This window comes from Lycorma delicatula, chromosome 2 (genome assembly GCF_047948215.1).
Source record: "Lycorma delicatula isolate Av1 chromosome 2, ASM4794821v1, whole genome shotgun sequence".
Taxonomy (NCBI): domain Eukaryota; kingdom Metazoa; phylum Arthropoda; class Insecta; order Hemiptera; family Fulgoridae; genus Lycorma; species Lycorma delicatula.
The window spans coordinates 165385278-165404987 of record NC_134456.1 but is presented as its reverse complement, the minus strand read 5'-3'; the positions used below and the strand labels follow the sequence as shown (position 1 = coordinate 165404987).

The 19710-nt window shown below is 30.6% G+C and overlaps 1 protein-coding gene across 2 annotated transcripts; it reads left to right on the top strand.

The window, feature by feature from the left end:
• Nucleotides 1-7800: 7800 nt before the first annotated feature.
• Nucleotides 7801-17927, top strand: LOC142319398 (uncharacterized). 2 transcript variants are annotated; one of them, XM_075356637.1, is made up of 3 exons: nt 7801-7959; nt 12123-12480; nt 14917-17927. In XM_075356637.1, exons 1-3 carry the CDS (start codon nt 7868-7870, stop codon nt 17677-17679), a joined length of 3213 nt encoding a protein of 1070 aa, XP_075212752.1. In that variant the 5' UTR covers nt 7801-7867; the 3' UTR covers nt 17680-17927. The 2 variants fall into 2 exon arrangements, with proteins under 2 accessions (XP_075212752.1, XP_075212753.1); XM_075356638.1 differs by lacking the exon at nt 12123-12480 and having other exon boundaries at nt 7813-7959.
• Nucleotides 17928-19710: the final 1783 nt, after the last annotated feature.

The window sequence follows — 19710 nt, the reverse complement described above, 5'->3', positions numbered from 1 at the left end:
AAAAACCAACCTTCATCACCAGTGATAACACGGCTCAACAAATCTGGATTGATTTCAGTTTGCTCTAACAGATCGGCTGGCACATTTTTCCGTGTTTCTCGTTGTTGTTGTGTGAGATTTTCGGGGACCATTTTTGCACAAATCTTTCTCATACCAAGATCTTCAGTTAATATTAGACGAACCGTTTCTCGATTGATGTTGAGTTCTTCTGCAATCATTTTCACGGATAATCTTCGATCAGATCGTACGATTTCACGCACCCTGGTCAAGTTGACATCTGTCCGTGAGGTTGATGGTCGTCCACTGCGGTCTTCATCTTCAACATTCGTTCTGCCTTCACTAAAAATTTTATGCCACCGAAAAACTTGAGCTCTTGACATAACCTCCTCTCTAAAAGCCTTCTGAAGCTTACCATAAGTTTTCGTCGCGTTTTCACCCAATTTAACGCAAAAATAAATGGCATACCGTTGCGTAATATTTTGCGGTTTCATTTCTGTGACGAGAGACACAAACACGTGTTCACTTATTACAGCACAACTCACGACTGAGCAGTTGCATCAATGTGCCGCTTGGCCTAAAAGTAGCTTATAGACCAAGGTGAAAGATGGTGTGCCTACGCAAGCTGTAGGGTTGTCACATCTTGCAAAGAAAAATCAGTCTCATTACTTTATTGTCGCACCTCGTATATAACTTTAAAACAAGATAACCCTGAAACTGCAGTCACATACATTGCTCAAAAAACAAATAGTGTAACAGGCATTAGCGAAAGGATAAGTTTTAATATAATAAAGAAAAAAAAAATTGATGGTAAACATGCTACCCTTAAAAAGACTCGATATCTTGTGAAAACCATTGAAAAGTTGGACGATTTTATTAAAACGCTATCAGAAAAAAGTTCATTCGTTTTACTTCAATAACGAACTTCCTAACTTGAACAATATATTAAACACCATGAATATCATTGCTGAACTGCTAAACTTTTCTAGAAGAACATTTCATTGTATTTTAACATCAATGAATTTTCATTTCATGCCCAGACAAAATAATTTTTTATTGATTGAACGCGAAAATATTATTTCATGGCTTAGGGAACATTTAAGAGAAATTAAGCGATTTAGTGAAGAGGGAAAACAATTTATTATCAAGGTGAAACTTTGGTTTACACGGGACATGCACAGGAAAACGTATGGATGGATAAAAAATAATGAGCGCAAAAGACGCTTTTATGAAAGGTTTGTCAATTGGGGTTGACAAACCTCAATTTCTTGATTTAAAATTTTTCCCATCATTAGTAAGTATTCTTTTTACGCAGAAGATAAAAAATAAGTTATTGGTCTATAACTAAATTTGTCAGTACATCTCTATATACATCATGCTGAAAGATGGTGGAAAAATAAGCTAAATCTGCATCAACGAAAATAATACCACAGTCTTGATTTCCGAATTTGATTTCCAACATAAATGTATTTTCATCCCATAACTTCAAACATTTTACTTAAGTCGTCGTCCTCTTTGAAATAGATTACGCATTTAACAAGTCCCAGACTATATTTTATTTTAAATAAAATTAGAACTCAAAAAGTTATTTAAACTTTTAAATTTACAGATTAGTTTAAGAATTAAAATCCACCAAGTGTATGTTATAAATTAAATACTATTATTCGAATTTCGCTCAAAATTAAATTAGAAAAGACACTAAGAAGGTTACTAAATATAACAATAATAATATGATTTTGAGATGTAAAGTTCTTAATTAATTCTGAAAATGGAAAATTGTTTTTCTTTTGAGTTAATTTTACGGTACACTTTCCACAGTGTGCTTACTCTTAATAGCATAGTGGTATTCTCTTCTAGAAAGCAAAGTTATCGCTAAAGCCACGCCAGTTCACAAGGCTGCAGAATTTCAATAGTCTGAAACAGTACTACTATTTAATTTCGTTTTAAATTTTCTACTTGCTGTAACAAATAAATAAAAAGTAAATTAAACAATTTACTTCGGTCATATATGTGGCATGCGGACTAAAAGGCTATAAAATAGACCAAATAATATATCAATTGATACTAAGTTGTGCAAATTTTTCTTTCAACGAAAATATTTAAATGTAGTCGGTGGGCTCTGTCCTGTATTAAAGAGCTCTGGATTGTAATTATCCTAAATTAAACAGCCCCCCGACTGCATTAAAAATTTTTCGTGGGACAAAATTTTCTTATCGATGTAAGACCTGTGAGAACTTAATCATTAGACTACCTTAAATGGCTGCTATTTCTACAACATGGAAAATATATTTAAACAAATTAAAACTATCTGAAAGTTGATTGGTTACCCATTATTTTACTTAATTAAATACTGAATAACGATGTTTAATCCTTTATTTCCATACCTTGTTTTTTTTCTTTGGTTAAATTTATTGTGGTTTTTTTTTTAGATAAATTTATTTATTTTTTTAGTTTTTTGGCAGTCGTGTCTTTAATTTTTATAATTGTTTTTATTATTCTTAATTAAGAACGGACTGTAATGTTTTATATTACCGTTATTGTTAACGACCAACGATAACCGTACAATGATATTTAGATAATTTTTGTAATATATTTTTTTTGTTTTAATATTCTTTACCGAGTTGATAGTTATTATATTTAAATAGTGAAATGTGCTTTGAGCTTCGATATAAAAGAGAATTAATTTTTAAAATGTTGACTTGATTGTTGAATAAAACCGGCGTTAGTATCTTTCCCGGCAATTTCCAATTTTTTTAAATTAGTTATTGAAAATTTAATTTATTTTAATTTACAAAGATGTTCTAAAAGGTAAAAGAATGCAAGAAAAATAATATTAACATATTAAAAACAAAGTTACGGTGAACTAATCAAAAAAGTAATTTTATTACTGAAGGTGGAAAATAGTATATAAAACTTCGAAGACAAAGTTTTCGTAGAATTTGGATTAACTCTTATGAAAGGATTTTATAACAGCGGAATAAATATTACTTCCTTCTCGTGCAACCAAACCTTACTAATATTTTCTGTCAACCCCTTTTTATTAGTTTTTCCATCTTTTTATAATTTAAAGCGTAAATTTTCCACAGTAGATTTAATTTATTTAATCGTAATTTAACAATTCCATGTAAGTTTAGTTTGGCTAATAAACTCAGACTTCTTTGAGCGGCTAAAAAGACGTTTGAGCCTAATCTGTTTTATAATAAGTTATTAAAAATTCTTTTGAACAGCAAGAAACGCGGTTACATTTAAAAAAAGTAAGAAATACGTTTTTACAGTCCTTTACTGGTATAGGCCATATCAGAATTCTGTAATCTTGACATTTCACAACATAATCGTATGAATTATACTGTGGTCATATATTAAAATGTATGCCGATTAATCTACCAATTTAGTTCGGGTGAATCCAGGCTCTTCGCCCACCGGGATTTTAGATCTCATTCGGGTTCTCCATAAAAAATTAGGGGGGGACGTCTTTCGGAAAATGTCGATTGAAACATCGGAGGGGTCTCCAGAGGGGGGTCGAAGTTTTGAAAAATACACCCGTCTGAATAGGTAGATTACTCTAACGCCCGTTTACTTGATGTAAGTTTCATTTTCAGTTGTAGGGGCCTGACATGAGTCACAAGGAACACTCAAAGATGATACAGTCATCCGTATGAATAAGAAGTATCAATCTCAAGTTTATTAAGGGAAGTGAAGGATGACATTTCTTGTTGGCTTACTCACTGAGAAAGTATGCGGTTATATGTATCTCAAGCCCATCAAAATGCAGCTGATATTCAGATCTAAGAGTGAGCGACACAACTTTGCTATAAATATCACAGGGATTGGCTGCATAATGGACATTATTTTGCTTAAAGAAAATAACTTTGACCGGTACCTCTTGTTTCACATGCATCACAGCCATAAGAAAAAAACTGGGATAATAATGTAAAACAACTGATTAATTTATCTTTTTGATTTCGGAAATAAATAAAAAATCAGGTCAGGCGAGTAGGAAGGCTGAGGGAGGACAGTCATCTTATTTTTGGCCCAAATCTGACGAATTAACAAAGCTGAATGTGTAGGTGCATTGTCGTGGTGAAGTAACCATGAGATGTCTCGCTATAACTCTGTTCTCTTTTTGCGGATTTTTTCACGTAACCGCTGTAAAATTTCTTGATAGTACGCACAGTTCACTGTTTCACTTTGAGGAAAGAATTCAAAATGCAGAATTCCAAAGATTAAAATCGAAAAAACAGAGAGCATCGTTCTGATATTGGATTGAGATTGTCGTACTTTCTTGGGACGTGGATATACTTTGTCAGTCCATTATCATGATTGAAATTTTGCCTTAATGCCGTAGCCGTAAACCCAGCTTCCGTCTCTCATTATGATCCTTTGCATGAATGTTTCATCGTCATTGGCTTGTTCGAGAAATTGCCGACAAACGTCCACTCGATGTTCTTTCTGCTGTTCGGTCATCAAACGAGGAACAAACTTTACTGCAATTCGATACATGTTCAATCTTTCATATCACGGCATTATTCAATTGAAATGCTAACCTCTTCTGCAAGTTCTCTGATATTCAATCGGCAATTTTCGCGCAACAGATCGTTGATTTTCTGAACGTGGGTGTTACCAGTTGAAGTCGAAGGTCTTCCTGGTCAAGGGTCATCTTCAACTGACTGGTGACCACTTTCAAATCGTGAAAACCATTCTACACATTGTGCAGAACCTACAGAATCATCTCCGTAAGCTTGTTTCAAAAGTTGAAAATTTTCTGTGAAAGTTTTCTCCAGTTTCACGCAAACTTTTACGTAGTATTATTGCTCCCGAAAATCGCACATTACAAAAGTCGCCACAAGACTTAAACACGTTGCACTGAAATAATAATAAAACGAAAACTAAACGAGATATCAACAATCCAAGAGCATGTGGTTAGAGAAGGAGGTTATGAGGAGCACAATGCTGCCAACTGCACGTCCCTTAGTAGCACTGTTGGTGCGTAATTAAAAATGTTCGGTTATTTTCTGAACAGATCTCGTATAATATTTATAACTTCATAAGTAAAATTTTTGAATATTTTTTTAATTTTTCTTGTAACTGTAACACATTTTTATATTGAAATAAATCTGTTTGAAATCGGATTATTCTTTTTGATACACTCTATACTATAAATAATAATATAAATATTTGTTTTTAAAATTAAAGTAAAATAATTGAAAAATATTAAAATTTTTTATTTGGGCTATATAAATCTAAATTATCAGGTTGTCCGATCATTCTCAGCTAATTTAGTACATCAAATTACAGATAATATTCAGCCCTTAAAATGAAACCTTCATTTCGTTCAGCATAGGGGTTGTCTGTGAAATGTATGTAATTATCCTTAGAGAAAACAAGTATAAATAATGATTACACCTAGAGGTACAAAAATTATGCAGGGGAAGTTACTTAACAATAATTTTTTTTTAATATTTAAAAAAATATTCCTCACAATTATTTTATATTTATATTTGATAAAATATAAGATAAGCTTAATATAACAGTCTGCTCATACCGAATCCTTTTCTATTAGGTACTACTAATCACTGTTAATCTCAAGAAACGTGAACTTGTTTTTTTATTTAAAAAAATATATATATGTAATAATAATAATCTTTCAGCATTCAAACAAAAAAGCTGTTGAAAAGTTAGAAATCTTTCCTCATTCTAAATCAACTAGGTATATGTTTGTAACGAAATACATTATTCGATTCGTCAGCTATTCAAAACGTATGTTCATTGTTACTTAACAAGTCGTTACATTTATCAATAAATTAACAGTTCTTTATTTAATCAACACTTTCTCAAACTTTATAATATATTCGTCCATATTTTATCAAAATGCGAAAAACCGATGGTTGAGGTTTTTAACTGACAACAGTATCCTTATTTACTTTAGTATCCTTTTTTACTTCAAATATTTTAATCTGAGAGAAAAGTGACTCAGGATCGTTCTAGAACTGCTTCTTTTCATTTACCTCATTTTTTGATGCTTTTCATAATATTTATTTTTAAACCTCTTTCAGTTCCACGTATTTTGTTTTATATGGTATATTTCTTTCAAAACAATCCAAGATATCGACCGATTTGTTATACCGAAGGAACAAGTTCTATTTAAGACTGTTGTATGAACAATTTATAAGGAACCAAGTATATATTTGTTTTTTTCTAAAAGGTATAATTGTTAGCCTTTTCATTCACTTTATTAGATAAACAATCTATCAATATATGTAAAAACCTATATGTTAAACATTTTTGGAATTGTTTTTGCGTAAAAATTTAACCTCAATTTGAAGTTATGTTGATTTTGTGTATTTATCATACGCGCTTATGCAGCGAGTCATAGTGATGAGTTAAACTTCATGTTTGTGTTAAGCTGTGCACGGTTTTTTTAAAATTATTTCATCAAATTAAGGTTATAATAACTTAATTTTCCACAAACCGAAATTATATTGCAACATGCAATAAAAAAAATTACACCTCTTATACTTTTCTTATTTAATTAATGTTTTGTATACGTTTTGCGGAAAAAATCATATAAAAAATATTATACAAAATAAAATAATGAAAAATCTGTCTTGCGCAGAACTGCGCAAGAATTTTTTATTTTCTATTTTTTATAGTATAGTTTTAATTGGTTTATTTTTCCATGGATTTTGTGAGACGCCGTTGAAGGATTTAAGCTCCTCGATACGAAATTGTAAATTTAATAGTACTTTTTTTGTAGATTATATGTTTCAATTTAAAATTATGCAGAAATTATAGCACCAGGAGAGATTTAAAGTAAAAGTTTAACAGAAAAATTGTAACGTTTCGGCTAAGCATAATATTTTATTGCACGTAATAAAAATATTTTCCCAGATAACGTGATGGAAACAACGTTGTTTAATCGGCGGAATTGGAACGCCATTTGTAATATGGTCATTCGTAAAATGATAGCTAAGGCTAGGGAGGAAGTGGAAGATGAGGAGGACGTCGAAAACGGATATTTGAGGTTTCTAGATTAGGGGTTGGGTGGATAGCCCCTTTTAGGAGACGTGGGCTGCCGAGGTGTCTCACGGCCGATGAGTGAAAGAGGACTCTAGGGGATTTGTTAGTGGGTTAAAATGAAAAGACCAGAGTCCCGAGTGGAGGGTCCTCTAGGGGGCCCTTCACTTAGAGGCAAGGCATAAAGGAAGACCACAGTCTCGGGTGGAAGTCCCTCTGGGGGGACTTCCACTTAGAGGCAAGGCATTAGAAGAGACCCAGTCCCGGCCGACTGGGTGGAACCCCGTGCTTGGAACGGCATAGTCGGGTCCAGCATGGTCACACGGGAGGTTAGAGGCAAAGGCACCCTTGGGACTGAGTCGTGCTTCGCCGGTCTAGGTCCGGTCCCAAGGGGAAGGGGTTGAAAAAAAAAGAAAAAAATACAAATATTTAACTAAAACGACCATAACTGGTGATACAATTTCAAATCTTTAACGATTTTAACATTTTCCTAAGTGCATGGTTGCGTAATCCAAATTTTTATAAACCAAGAGAGGGATAATTTATAAAATTTACATTTTTAAGATAAGATAGATTCACTATAATATTAAAAATAGATAGATTCACTAGTTTATCTTTTATTTTTTCACAGACTGTATATCAAGCTTTTGCGGCTATTATTCTTTTATAAAATAAACATTTAAGGTTAGAGTTCACAAAGATAGCCAGTTTGATATGTAGACAGTATATATGTATTTATATTAATGACGTGGTTTATATCTCTTTTTTTTTGTATCTTTGAGTCGTTTATTTAATTCATTTAATAATATTACAACTACACATCATAGTAGACAGTTACTTGATGCATTGAGGATAGATGTTTAGAAGAAGCGCAATGATTTTAATCAGATTACAGTCCATTTTTTTGATATTATATTTTGGAATATGTAATGCTTCAATTATTGACGGGTATGTTAAGAAAAATAAAATTATTTATTTAAATATTTTTGTTTTTATTTGTTTTTACATTTATTTTAAATATCGCATTACAAATAACATAATAACAATAATAGGACTATTTTATTGTTCTTGTTACTGAATTTTTTCATGCTCATTGGCTTACCACTACAAATTAATTTCAGTTAATTTTCAAATTAATTTTGCTGTTTACAGGGCTCATTATACAAGTTTATAGTTATAGATGTGCAAATGGGTCATTGTAATTAGATGGGTCCTAAGTTCACAATTTTTCATTCATTAATTCTTTGTTAAGCTTTTAATTTGTATGTGGATTTTTTATGTTACATGTTACAAATATATATATACATACAAAGATATAACAAAAAGAAAAAACGTTAACTGGTTCTTATTTTTTCATTCTATCAAAATAGAAAATAAAAATGTTTATGAAAGAATGTTATTTCCCTTTGTTATTCTTCTGTCAACTATAATATATTTTTTTTTAAAGAAAGATTTGTACCTCAGAATTTGATTGAAGAATAATTATAATATTTGGTGCATATGTTTACCCTAAATTTCTGCGATAAAAAATCTAATGTCTACACCACATGATTTCCTTGTACGCCTATTAAATTACATATACACATTTCACGTTTCACTAATAACTTCTGAATTTTTTTTTTTTTTGTTATTTTATGTAAAATTTTTTTACAACGGTAGTTTAATAATTATTAATAAATCAATATATTTACTTATACTTTTTTCCCTTAATCCCCTACGCCGGACCCGCAATTAAGCATAGAACAGCTTAGGGGGTGTCCTTTCTACTCTAACAGCCCTTTCCACCTACCGGCAGTAGGTCCGGCATGGCAGGTCGGGCTGCCGGTCGGATCTTTATTTTGTATTATATTAGTAAGCCATTACTATTAGCAACCCATTAGAGTACCCACTTCCTGTGCAGTTTTTTAGCAGTGATTCTATGTGAGGCTATCCAGCTTCCAGTTGTCATTATACAAAAACTACCATAAGGAGTCCCCGATCCCTCAACAAGAACGGCCTACCCCGGCGAACCGTCCCCTCCAGATCGAGGCTGGCCTCCCTAACTAAACACACGCACGGTTACACACGATCGAGGTCCCAACCGTCAAGGGTTTTTGCTTCAATATTCTAGTAGCTAGCTTCTCCACATTTCCTTAGGTCTGCCTACTGGAAAGCATAACTCATAGTCCCCTCTGGATTAAGCCAGGTCAAATCCAGCTCCTGTCGAACGCCGTCCCACCTACAACAGTGGTATATGGTGTGCTCCGGTGTAGAACCCCACCTCCCCAAATCCACGCTGAACCCACAGATCAATGCTATGTATAATGCGTCTTGTCCATTCTCCCGTAGGAAATCAATATATTTAAATGAAAAAAAAAAAACTCTTTTGGACACTTTTGGTCTTTTCTATTGCAATCAAAATGGGAGGTGCACAACTAGATGTTATAACAGTACAAAATCAAAAATTTCAACATTCTATGGCAAATCGTTTTTTAGTTATTCGAGATACATACGTATGTACGTACAGACGTCACGCCGAAACTAGTCAAAATGGATTCAAGGATGGTCAAAATGGATATTTTCGTTGAAATCTGAAAACCGAAATTTTTCGTGATCACAATAGATTCTTTACTTCGAACAAGGAAGTAAAAATTAATGTAAAACAAATTAAGAAATTTCAAAATGTGGCCAAGCCAATTTTTAATATTTTATATTTATGTAAGCGTTAGTTTTATTAAAATGCGTTTCACTAGGAAAAATTATAAGCGTTTTCATTTTAAAAAAATGACACTTTATTTTTGAAAATCGGTTAATACATAACTAAGTCAATTGATGACATAATTTTCAGCCTGATTCATCTTCTCCATTAATAAACAATAACTAAACATTACTGAAATATTTCAACTAATAAACTTAAGTAATTAAATATTGGTTATTAAAGATAATATTAAATTTACTAACTGAGAAAATTTAATTTTTCGTTTGGAGATAATTGTTTAATATACTTTTGATTAAGAACTTTCATAAAAGCATTTTCAATAAATTTAAATTTTAAATTAAAAAAACTGTTTAAGTTAAATGTTTATACCCAGGCATCGCCTGAAACTGGTCAAAAAATGAATTTATTAAAAAAGAGAGTACAAAATATATTTATAATAACCAAGAATTAAATAGATAACGATTTCCAAAGGTAGAGGCCAATTTTCTAGACGAAACAACGAATGTTAAAGTTATAAAGTTTTAAAGCTTTATTTTGTATACTTTGTCGGTATGTCGCAGGTGATATGCAATTTCTTTCATGTTTTCTCCGGTTATTTTATTTTACTGGTCTAAAGTAACATGTTTCCTGTATTTGTAAAATCTTTTGTCGATAGTTTTTTGTATGCTGTCGTTGGTCTTTCAACTAAAACCATTGAACAAGGCTCAACTTTTATTAGAATTGAAATCTTTTTGATAAGCCTTTTGATCAAGCAATACACAATTAAATCAATAAACTATTAGGTTTAAACCTATTATTTTATGTCGTGTAGGCTGCAAATACCATTGATGATATATCTGTATCAGTAGACGTAATTTTTCGGTACATATAAAAGAACTTTTACTAACTTTATGAATTAATTTTTAAACTCAAAAATGGTAGGTAATGTCTTTTTAATTTCATTTCTATAGGTTCATTTTATTTAAGTTAATTTAAATGTAGACGAGTTTAATTTTAATTTTGTAAACAGATTTTAAGTAACTGTTTTAAGCTTCTTAAACGGTTTTCTTGTAAACGTTTGTAAAAACGGTTTGATGAAGAAAACTTTCATAACAACCATAAGACTAATAAATTTCCATAAGAAGTAACCAACAGGTTGACCAAGATAAAATAATACGCTTAAATAAAGAAATTTCGATTAACATTTAAAACATTCGAAAGCTGTGAATAACTGTCATTTTATATAAACAAACATACGTAAAGCACTTCAAATTCAAATATATTAGACTCTAGGAAAAAAAAAATTAAATAAAAACGCAATATTCGTATTGGAAAACAATCGGCCCGGTTATACCTTATTTCAAAACGGGTTGAAATTGGGTTGGTCTAGTGGTGAACTCGTCATCGCAAATCAGCTGATTTCGAAGTCTAGAATTCTAAGGTTCAAATCCCAGTAAAGGCAATTACTTTTATACGGATTTGAATACTAGATCGTGGGTTCTTTTATTTTCTGTTTAGCCTTCGGAACCACCGAGAGGTATTACTTCAAAGGATGAATGAGGATGATGTGTATGAATGTAAATGAAGTGTAGTCTAGTACAGTTTCAGGTCGTCCATTCCAAAGATGTGTGGTTAATTGAAACCCAATCACCAAAGAACACCGATATCCACGGTCTAGTACTCTAATCCATATAAAAGTAACCGTCTTTACTAGGATTTGTACCATAGAAATCTCGACTTCGAAATCAGCTGATTTGCGATGACGAGTCCACCACTAGACCAACCCTGGTGGGTTGAATTTCAATTAACCACACACCTCAGGAATGGTTGACCTGAGACTATACAAGACTACACTTTACTTACATTCATATATATTATCCTCTGAAGTAATACCTTGCGGTGTTCCCGAAGGCTTAAGAACTTAAAAAGAAAGATGTATCTGTTTATTCCCGTCCCTCAACAGATGTTATTTTTTCAAAATTTTAACTAAAACAATTTCCTGTTAATGGTAAAAACCAAAATGGACTAGCAATACAAAGGTATTATTTCAGCAAATGGGGTTTCAGTCTACACCTAATAAAACGAAGACCATATTGACATTTTTTTTAATAATCTCTTCATCCACATTTTAACTTTTTATGTTTGGTATGGTCAACTTCCAACAAAAATTTAGTACTGATCCAAGTCTTTAACGCAGTTGGAATTGGTCCTGTTCAACTAAAGTAAGTGTTTATGCAAATTAAGTAACCAAAAAATAATATATGAAATACACACCAAAGAGACACACGCTTGTACATGTATGTATATATAAATATAAATATAAATATAAGCGTGTGTTGGTGTATGTGTGTATTTATTTCAAAAAATGTATGTAATGTGTAATAAAAAATATATTTTAGAATGAAAATACATTTACAATGTGGTTTATTTAAAGAATTTCAGAAGGAATCAGCTTAGATGGAATGAAAATTAATCTTTCAAATGATAATTTAAAAGGATTTTTAGATGTTATTAACAAGCGAAATTTAACGAAGATAGATTTAGAAGAGATACTTGAGGAAAAATCAGAAGAAAAAAAAGATGTTCAAAGTAAAATTCATTTGCTGAAGGAAAATTCAAAAACTCAGTCCCGTACTACTACTGCTAAGCCAAATGTAATCAATAACACCAATGAAAATTCGAATTTCGATGAAGCAAACACATTTGAAGACTATTCAGATTTTGATGCAGAAGTACCTGCTGCTAGAAAAAGTTTCAGGATTCCAGACTTTTGTTCGTTCACAAAAATTGAGGTAATATATTCATAACTGGCATATTAAGCTAGGCGATTTACTGCATAATTATAATTACTGAATAATTACTCGTTTATTGCTTCTAAATACCATTGAACAAACACAAATATGAGAGAACAATTAATTAGCGATTTAAAATTGTAATTTGTAATAAATATATTTAATAACCGCTCCTACATTTAATTACACAAAAAATAGCGACTGAAGCCTTCTTTTCTATGCAAATTTGTCAATTTATTTCTACATTTCTACTACGCGTAAACGTTCTTGAGAGTTCTTAGTTAATTTATGTAATAAGTTAATTAGATTTTTTATTCAGATTTTTTTAACCCGAGTTCGGGTATGTATTCAGATGTAGGTAATCTCCCTAAACGAACTAGAGAGCAGCTCTCTACTGATCGCACTTCAAATTATATTTGAATGTTTTATAAACATTTGAATAGATTCACATATTTTCTGTATTTGCTCATAATATAAATCCACATTGTATGTCATATAATTATTATTTATTACGTGCAATTATGGAGATGTAATTTCATCACGAGATGTTCAATATTTAGTGGGATATGATTTTTTTAAATAAGGTGGTAGGAATTTATCGGAAGAGCAACTGAAAGAGCTGTTGAATGATAAACACGATTTAGTCGATTTTGTTCATGATGCTTAGTAGTTGAGGAGTTTGATAAGCAAATTCAACAGTAATCTTATTTTTCTATATAACAGCAGACTGTTAATTTTTTATTCTGGTTAGTGTAAAATAATTGTTTTCGTAAAAGTCGGGAATGTTTCATATTTTTAAGTTTCAATGTTAGTTGTAATTTTTATTACTCGGTAATTATTGTATAAATAATGGGAGCTAAAGAATAAGAAAAACAATTTGACATTCAACCAGTGTTGGTCACTGTTGGCGATTTTTATTTATATTTTATTGTTATGTAAACATTTGAATCAAATTGTATTATTATTAATATGATAATACTTTTGTAACATATTCTTCTGATAAAATAAAACAAATACTTATAAATATAAATCCGAAAACGCTTTCTTTTCGACTTTTAACTACCAAAAGATTCAGCTAGAATTTTAGAGTAAAAGGGTAATTATAGATCCAGATTTTTCAAAAACTCGTATATCCTAATTTTATTAAAGCATTAATGCTCTACTTATAAACTACGTAAGAATTTACGATAATGTTTCAAGAAACTTCAATATAATAATTTATCGTTAAAAATTAAAAATGAAATATTTTATATGAAAAAATAGAACGTAAAAAAATAACATGTTAAGTTAAAAGCACTATTATATTCAAATTTTTATGTAAATAACTGGTATCATAATACGGCTTTCAATGTTTTAAAACCGATGAAAAATGTTTAATTGCAAGCAATCTAATAATTGTATGAAAAGTATTTCAAAACTTGTATATAGTTATGCGCAGAAATCACCACCAGAAAGGTTATTTTTACCTATTCAGTGCTACTTTTTTTAGCCTTCAGAACCACCGTTTGATATTATTTCAGAGAATGAAATGAAATAGCAATTTTGTAGCGTGTAAAAATGGTATGCCTGACCGGGATTTGAATCCGGGAGCTCCGGATAAAAGGCCGATACGCTACCACTCGCGCTACAGAGGCCAGCATCTATTCACTTCTACTATTAGCCACTATACATAAACTTAGAGCAGTGGAAATGTTAAACAGAAAATTAAAAATTATCACTCTAACTAAAAATAATCGTATAAACAATATAATTTTTTTTTATATATGTATAAAACTTTCCAGGTTGTTCTAGTGGCAAAATTTAATTAATAAAAAATGGTTGTGGTTCAATTAACCACACGGCTCAGGGAAATCGGCCGAATCTGAACAAGACTACACTTAATTTATATGTCACTCATATCTTCCTCATCATACTGGTCGTGGAAGGGGGGAGTTGCTTATTGACTACTATTTGAATGAACAGGGGGAAAGGTAGTGTGGCGACCGGAACGTCACTAGGCGGGTGTCTTCCCCTACGGGATTGGGATGTCCACTATTTGAACAGATTGTAATGTACACACTAGGAAAATAATAACTTGCAGATCAAATATTAAACACCTGATTTGCGAAGTCGAAGGTTCTGAGGTTCAAATCTTAATAAAGGTAAGTTACCTTCACACGAATTTGAATACTAGAAAGTGGTTACCGGTGTATACTTTGTTTATTGGGGTTCAATAAACAACGGATCTTAGGAATGGTTGATCTGAGTCTGTACAAGATTATACCGTATTTTTCACACATCATATATATCATCTTCATCTCACTGGCCATGAGTTTGCTTACTGTTCACAAGTTGAATAGATTGAAACATACAATTAGAAATAGAAAATAAAATTACACATCTATCAAACTAATTTATAAATATAAATTAAATAAAAATTTTTGTTAACTGTTTCAGAAAACTATTGTACCACTGCCAGATCCTAAAGAATGCCAGAAACTTAACGAAATGTATAAAATAAATGAAAATTTCAACTTCATAAATTATTTTGGTGATCGATTCAACGCTTTAAAAGAAGGCATTGATTCATTAAGAATTCCTCATAATAATATGAATACGATATTTTTTATCGGTAATACTGGTTCGGGAAAAACTACTTTAGTTCAGATCCTCGGGTCTGATAATTCTAAACTGTATTCTAAATCGGCTTACAAAGGAACGAATGATTTTATTATCGTGGATGATTATATGGGTAAAATAGGAAACGACACAGTAAACTCTCAAACATTATATACTGAACTTTTAGTCGATAAAGAAACAGGTTTTGTACTTTGTGATAATCCAGGATTTAGGGATACAAGAAGCCCGATTCATGAAATAATCGCCATGTATTCCATGAAAAAGGTTTTAAAGTATACTAAAAACATTAAAATTGTAATCGTTTCGGCACACACGTCTCTAAAAGTTGGGATGTATCGTGACGACTTCACAAATCTGTTAAAACATGTAACTGACTTCTTGTATGATGTAGACAAATATAAAAATAGCCTTTATTTAATCTCCACTAAAGCAGAAAATGTGTTCTCCTATAATATAAGTGATGATAAAAATATAAAACAAGACGAATCGGTTTATGATAGCATGGAGTTACCACAGTATAAAGATAAAATAGCATCTTCTTATTCTGATTATGACGAATATGTAAATAAAAATAAAAATGACTATGATAGTGAAAAAAGAAAAATTAATTTGGTTTCTGATTATAGCATCATAAACGACATCGTTTATTTTTTAAAGGAAGTTAGATTTAGTTTGAATAAAAAAAGTAAAGATTTTAAAAGTTTAAAAAATAAAGACTATCTAAATCAAAAATCAATCAAAATTATCAACAATCTTTTAAAAAAAGGTGACGATAATTCTTATGAAAAAATAAAAATATTAAGAAAACCTCTGGAAGAAGGACCATTATCGGAAATAAATATTATTCAATCAGAAAAGAATTCGATAAAAAGTATGTTGTTGACACCAGACAATTTTGTGACAGTTGATGAAGATGATTTCGGTTTCGCTTTGAGCGATAACGCTTTTTTATACTTACACAATTTTTTTCAAAGAATGAATTCCTATATTATAGATTTATCAAACGTATTAAGTATTTACATTATGAATTATTATACAAACATTATAAATTCAAATACAGATATTAATGAAGTGTTTAATATATTACTCGATATGAAAAAAAATATAAAAACCCTATCGAATCAAATTAGTTTGTCTAAAAATCCGGCAGAATATGCGAAGGTAATGGATGAGTATTCAAAACAACACAAATTACAATTAGACTGTTTGAATAGTTTTAAAAATATTTATACTGTCAATGAATATTTAATCCAATTAGAAGATTTAATACCAGATTCAATAAAATATACACCTTTAACGTGGAGTATATCGATGGCTAAATTTTCTGATTACATCAACAATAAAATTGAGCAATTCAAGTTTCTTCAAAATACGATTGAAGTTTTGTCTCGCTACACGGTACAAAAAAATAGAAAATCATATTACGGTGGCATAATAGGAAATAATGAAGATGGAAGTACTATCGACGAAACAAATTTGCAAACATTTTTAGAAACATACAACCTCAATTTTCCTTATTTAAAGGCTGATGAAGTACTATTTGAGAAGTTAAATAGTTTAATTGATATTACATTAAAACACAGGTATAAATTTCGATGTCATGACAGTGATTTGGTAATAATCGATTACTTTATACTGCTGAGTGAATTACGAGAAGGTTTGTTAAAAACATGCAGTTCTGCTACTAGAATCGTTGTTCTAGCAGTTCATACAATATTTATCGATAAAGATTTAATATGGAACTGGTTTAGAGGAAGAGATATAACTATTATTGCACCGATATGGGAAGTGATCGGTTCAAGAAAAATAAATTTGGACGGAATGAGCGGAGGAGTGGCTTTACCTAAAGCAGATTTTGGTGAAATAGGAAAGAACGGTCGTAATGGTAATCCGGGTGGAAACTTTGCCGGTATAGGTATGATATTTAAAAACGGAGAAAATCTAATGATAAGCGCATCAGGTGGGGAAGGTCAAAATGGACAAGAAGGAGGAGATGGTTTGGATGGTAAAAACGGTTCGAACGGAAGCGAAAGTAATAAGGAATACCTAGACGATAATGTTATGCAGGTAGGAATATTCAAATTTAAAGAAAAAATTTATCTTTCTCGAGGTTCAAATGGATTATCCGGTGGGGACAGCGGAGCAGGAGGTAAAGGAGGTCGTGGTGGTAATGCGGGATCTATACTAATACATAACATCGGAAATGAAGAAGATAAAATTTCAACTTTGGTAGAAAATGGGAAACCCGGATTAAATGGAAAAGATGGAATTCCAGGAAAAGGTGGAGTGAGAGGTTGCGATCAAATTACAAAGAAAAAAGATTTTCAATTTTCTATTATTAAATTTGAATCCAATTCAGAAAATGAACTCGTTAACTGTGGAAATAGATCCGAAGATGGTATCGTTAAAAAATCAAATAGATCAGAAAACGAACATACAGATATTGAAACCAACAACGACAGTCCTCTATGTATTCATATAATGAATTTTCAAAAGTATTATTTAGAGAAATATCACTCATTATTAACAGATGGTATTCCAAAAATATTTATAAATAAAATTAAAGCAACAAAATATTAATGCGAAAATTATTAGATTATTTAAATTATTGACTATAACGAAAATAAATTAATAATATTACTGAACATATAAAACAAATTATAATAGAATACATTATTAAACAAATTAGTCAATAGTATATTTTGTACTGCAAAAATAAGAGTGGTTAACGAGTACTCCGTGCCACATCATTACTTAACTTGTAATTATATCCTAACATAATTATGTATAATTACAATAATAATAAAATAATAATATTATTATTATTCTATCGTCTTCTTTACTTAATTTAGACTATTCTCCTACAATGCTTTCGTTAAAAATTTGACAGCAAACACATAAAAAACCTATTTTTTTTTCTGCTTATTTTTTCTGCTTATTGTATCAATTTAAACGCCGAACAAATATAATTTCTTTTTAATCTTTTTACAATTGTAATTCTTAATTAATTTTTCTTACTAACATATGTTTGAAACGATCCATGTGGATACTAATTAGTTCTGTTCATGGTCGCCATGTGAAGTTTTCTCCAGAGGAAAAATCACTTTGATTGTTATCGTTGGAATTCAAGGAAGTTATTAGTGATATTTAGTACGCATGCGTAAAGGTTTGCTAATCCACCTTAAAACATCCATCCAAGTTTCTTCAAATCAAACCTTTTGCATAAGCAAAGCAGCTCCTCTACTTGTTTACAAAACATAATGCAAGGAGTGAATGCTTTGTAAACGAGATATAGTTCGCAAAAAAAAAAGGCTGATTAAATTATTTTCCTGATACGATCTCAGTAATTTTACTAACTAAATAGTATATTTATATTCCGTTAAAACTTTTTCAACATCATATAATTTTCCAAACCCACTATAAAAAAATGTATTTAAAATATATTTGTTTTTTTAAATCATTATATCTTGTCCTTTGTGTTATACTTAATAAATTGTATTTAAATTCTATTTATTTTCATATCCAGTTTCTTTCATAACAACGACTCTCAACTAACAGAGAAGATTTCCTCCTCTATTTCTGTCTGTCAGTTGAGGAATTAAAAAAGGCTATATGCAAAAGCTAATAAAAAGATATCCCATTATTAGGTGTACCTAATTTAAATCCTGTCTGTTTGTTGTCCAACAGTAACTTCTAACAAATTGTGGAGTATTAATTGAAAATATATTTTGTACATCATCGTTTAATGAACATAAGATATTTAGTAAGTATGGTAGGAGTTATTGCTTTCCGTTCACAAATATTTCAAAAAGAATAGACCATTAGCAACATCATTTTACGCAATGAAGAATTTAATTTAATAAAAATGTATTTAACAATTTGAGCTTAATGTATGTCACTATTCTAGACGTTAAAGAAATATATTATTTCCTTTGGAATTTTATATTAATATTTGCAAACGAAAATCAGTAATAATTTTTTCCAATAATAGATTACATTGATAAATTATTATTCTTTATTTTATACAATCTTACTCTTTGTTTCAATTTGGATGTTTTCAAGTGCTAAATTAAACACTGTTTGCATCCGTATAATACTTTTTCTGTTACAAGTAATTTTATTCCATGAAAACTATTCTTTAGATTTTATATTTGAATGAAATTCTATTATGATCCCAGTTAAATGAAAGTAGTAATTTAATATTAAGTTGACAAGCTGCATAAGTTACATTAAAAAATTAATTTAACGATAATTTTATTCCAGCACTGTACTAGTTTATAAAAACGTGCAACCCTAATTTATTTGAAAGTTTGTCTTCTCCGATCTAAAACTGGTAGTAGTTAGTTGGTCTGGTCCTTAGTTAGTAGTCGTAATTTACCCTTAATAGCTGAAATATGCAAGAAGTAATACGTTCACTTAAAATCAAAACAACTATTGGGATTAAAATCAACCGTTGTAACTTAATGTAAGCCTTCTTTTTTTTCTGTTTAGCATCCAGAATTTAATGCAAGCCTAGGTTGTGCAGCAGTAAGAGCAGATAAATTAAGCGTTAAGTGATGATATTAAACTCACCATCAACAGGATATGAATTGATCATAAAGGCATATTTAA

Bases quoted from the DNA above. Each gene is read 5' to 3' on its own strand.
- LOC142319398 (XM_075356637.1), top strand. From the start codon at position 7,868: ATGTTTAGAAGAAGCGCAATGATTTTAATCAGATTACAGTCCATTTTT. The intron at 7,960-12,122 runs GTATGTTAAGAA...GTTTATTTAAAG, and splicing joins AATGCTTCAATTATTGACGG to AATTTCAGAAGGAATCAGCT. The intron at 12,481-14,916 runs GTAATATATTCA...TAACTGTTTCAG, and splicing joins GTTCGTTCACAAAAATTGAG to AAAACTATTGTACCACTGCC.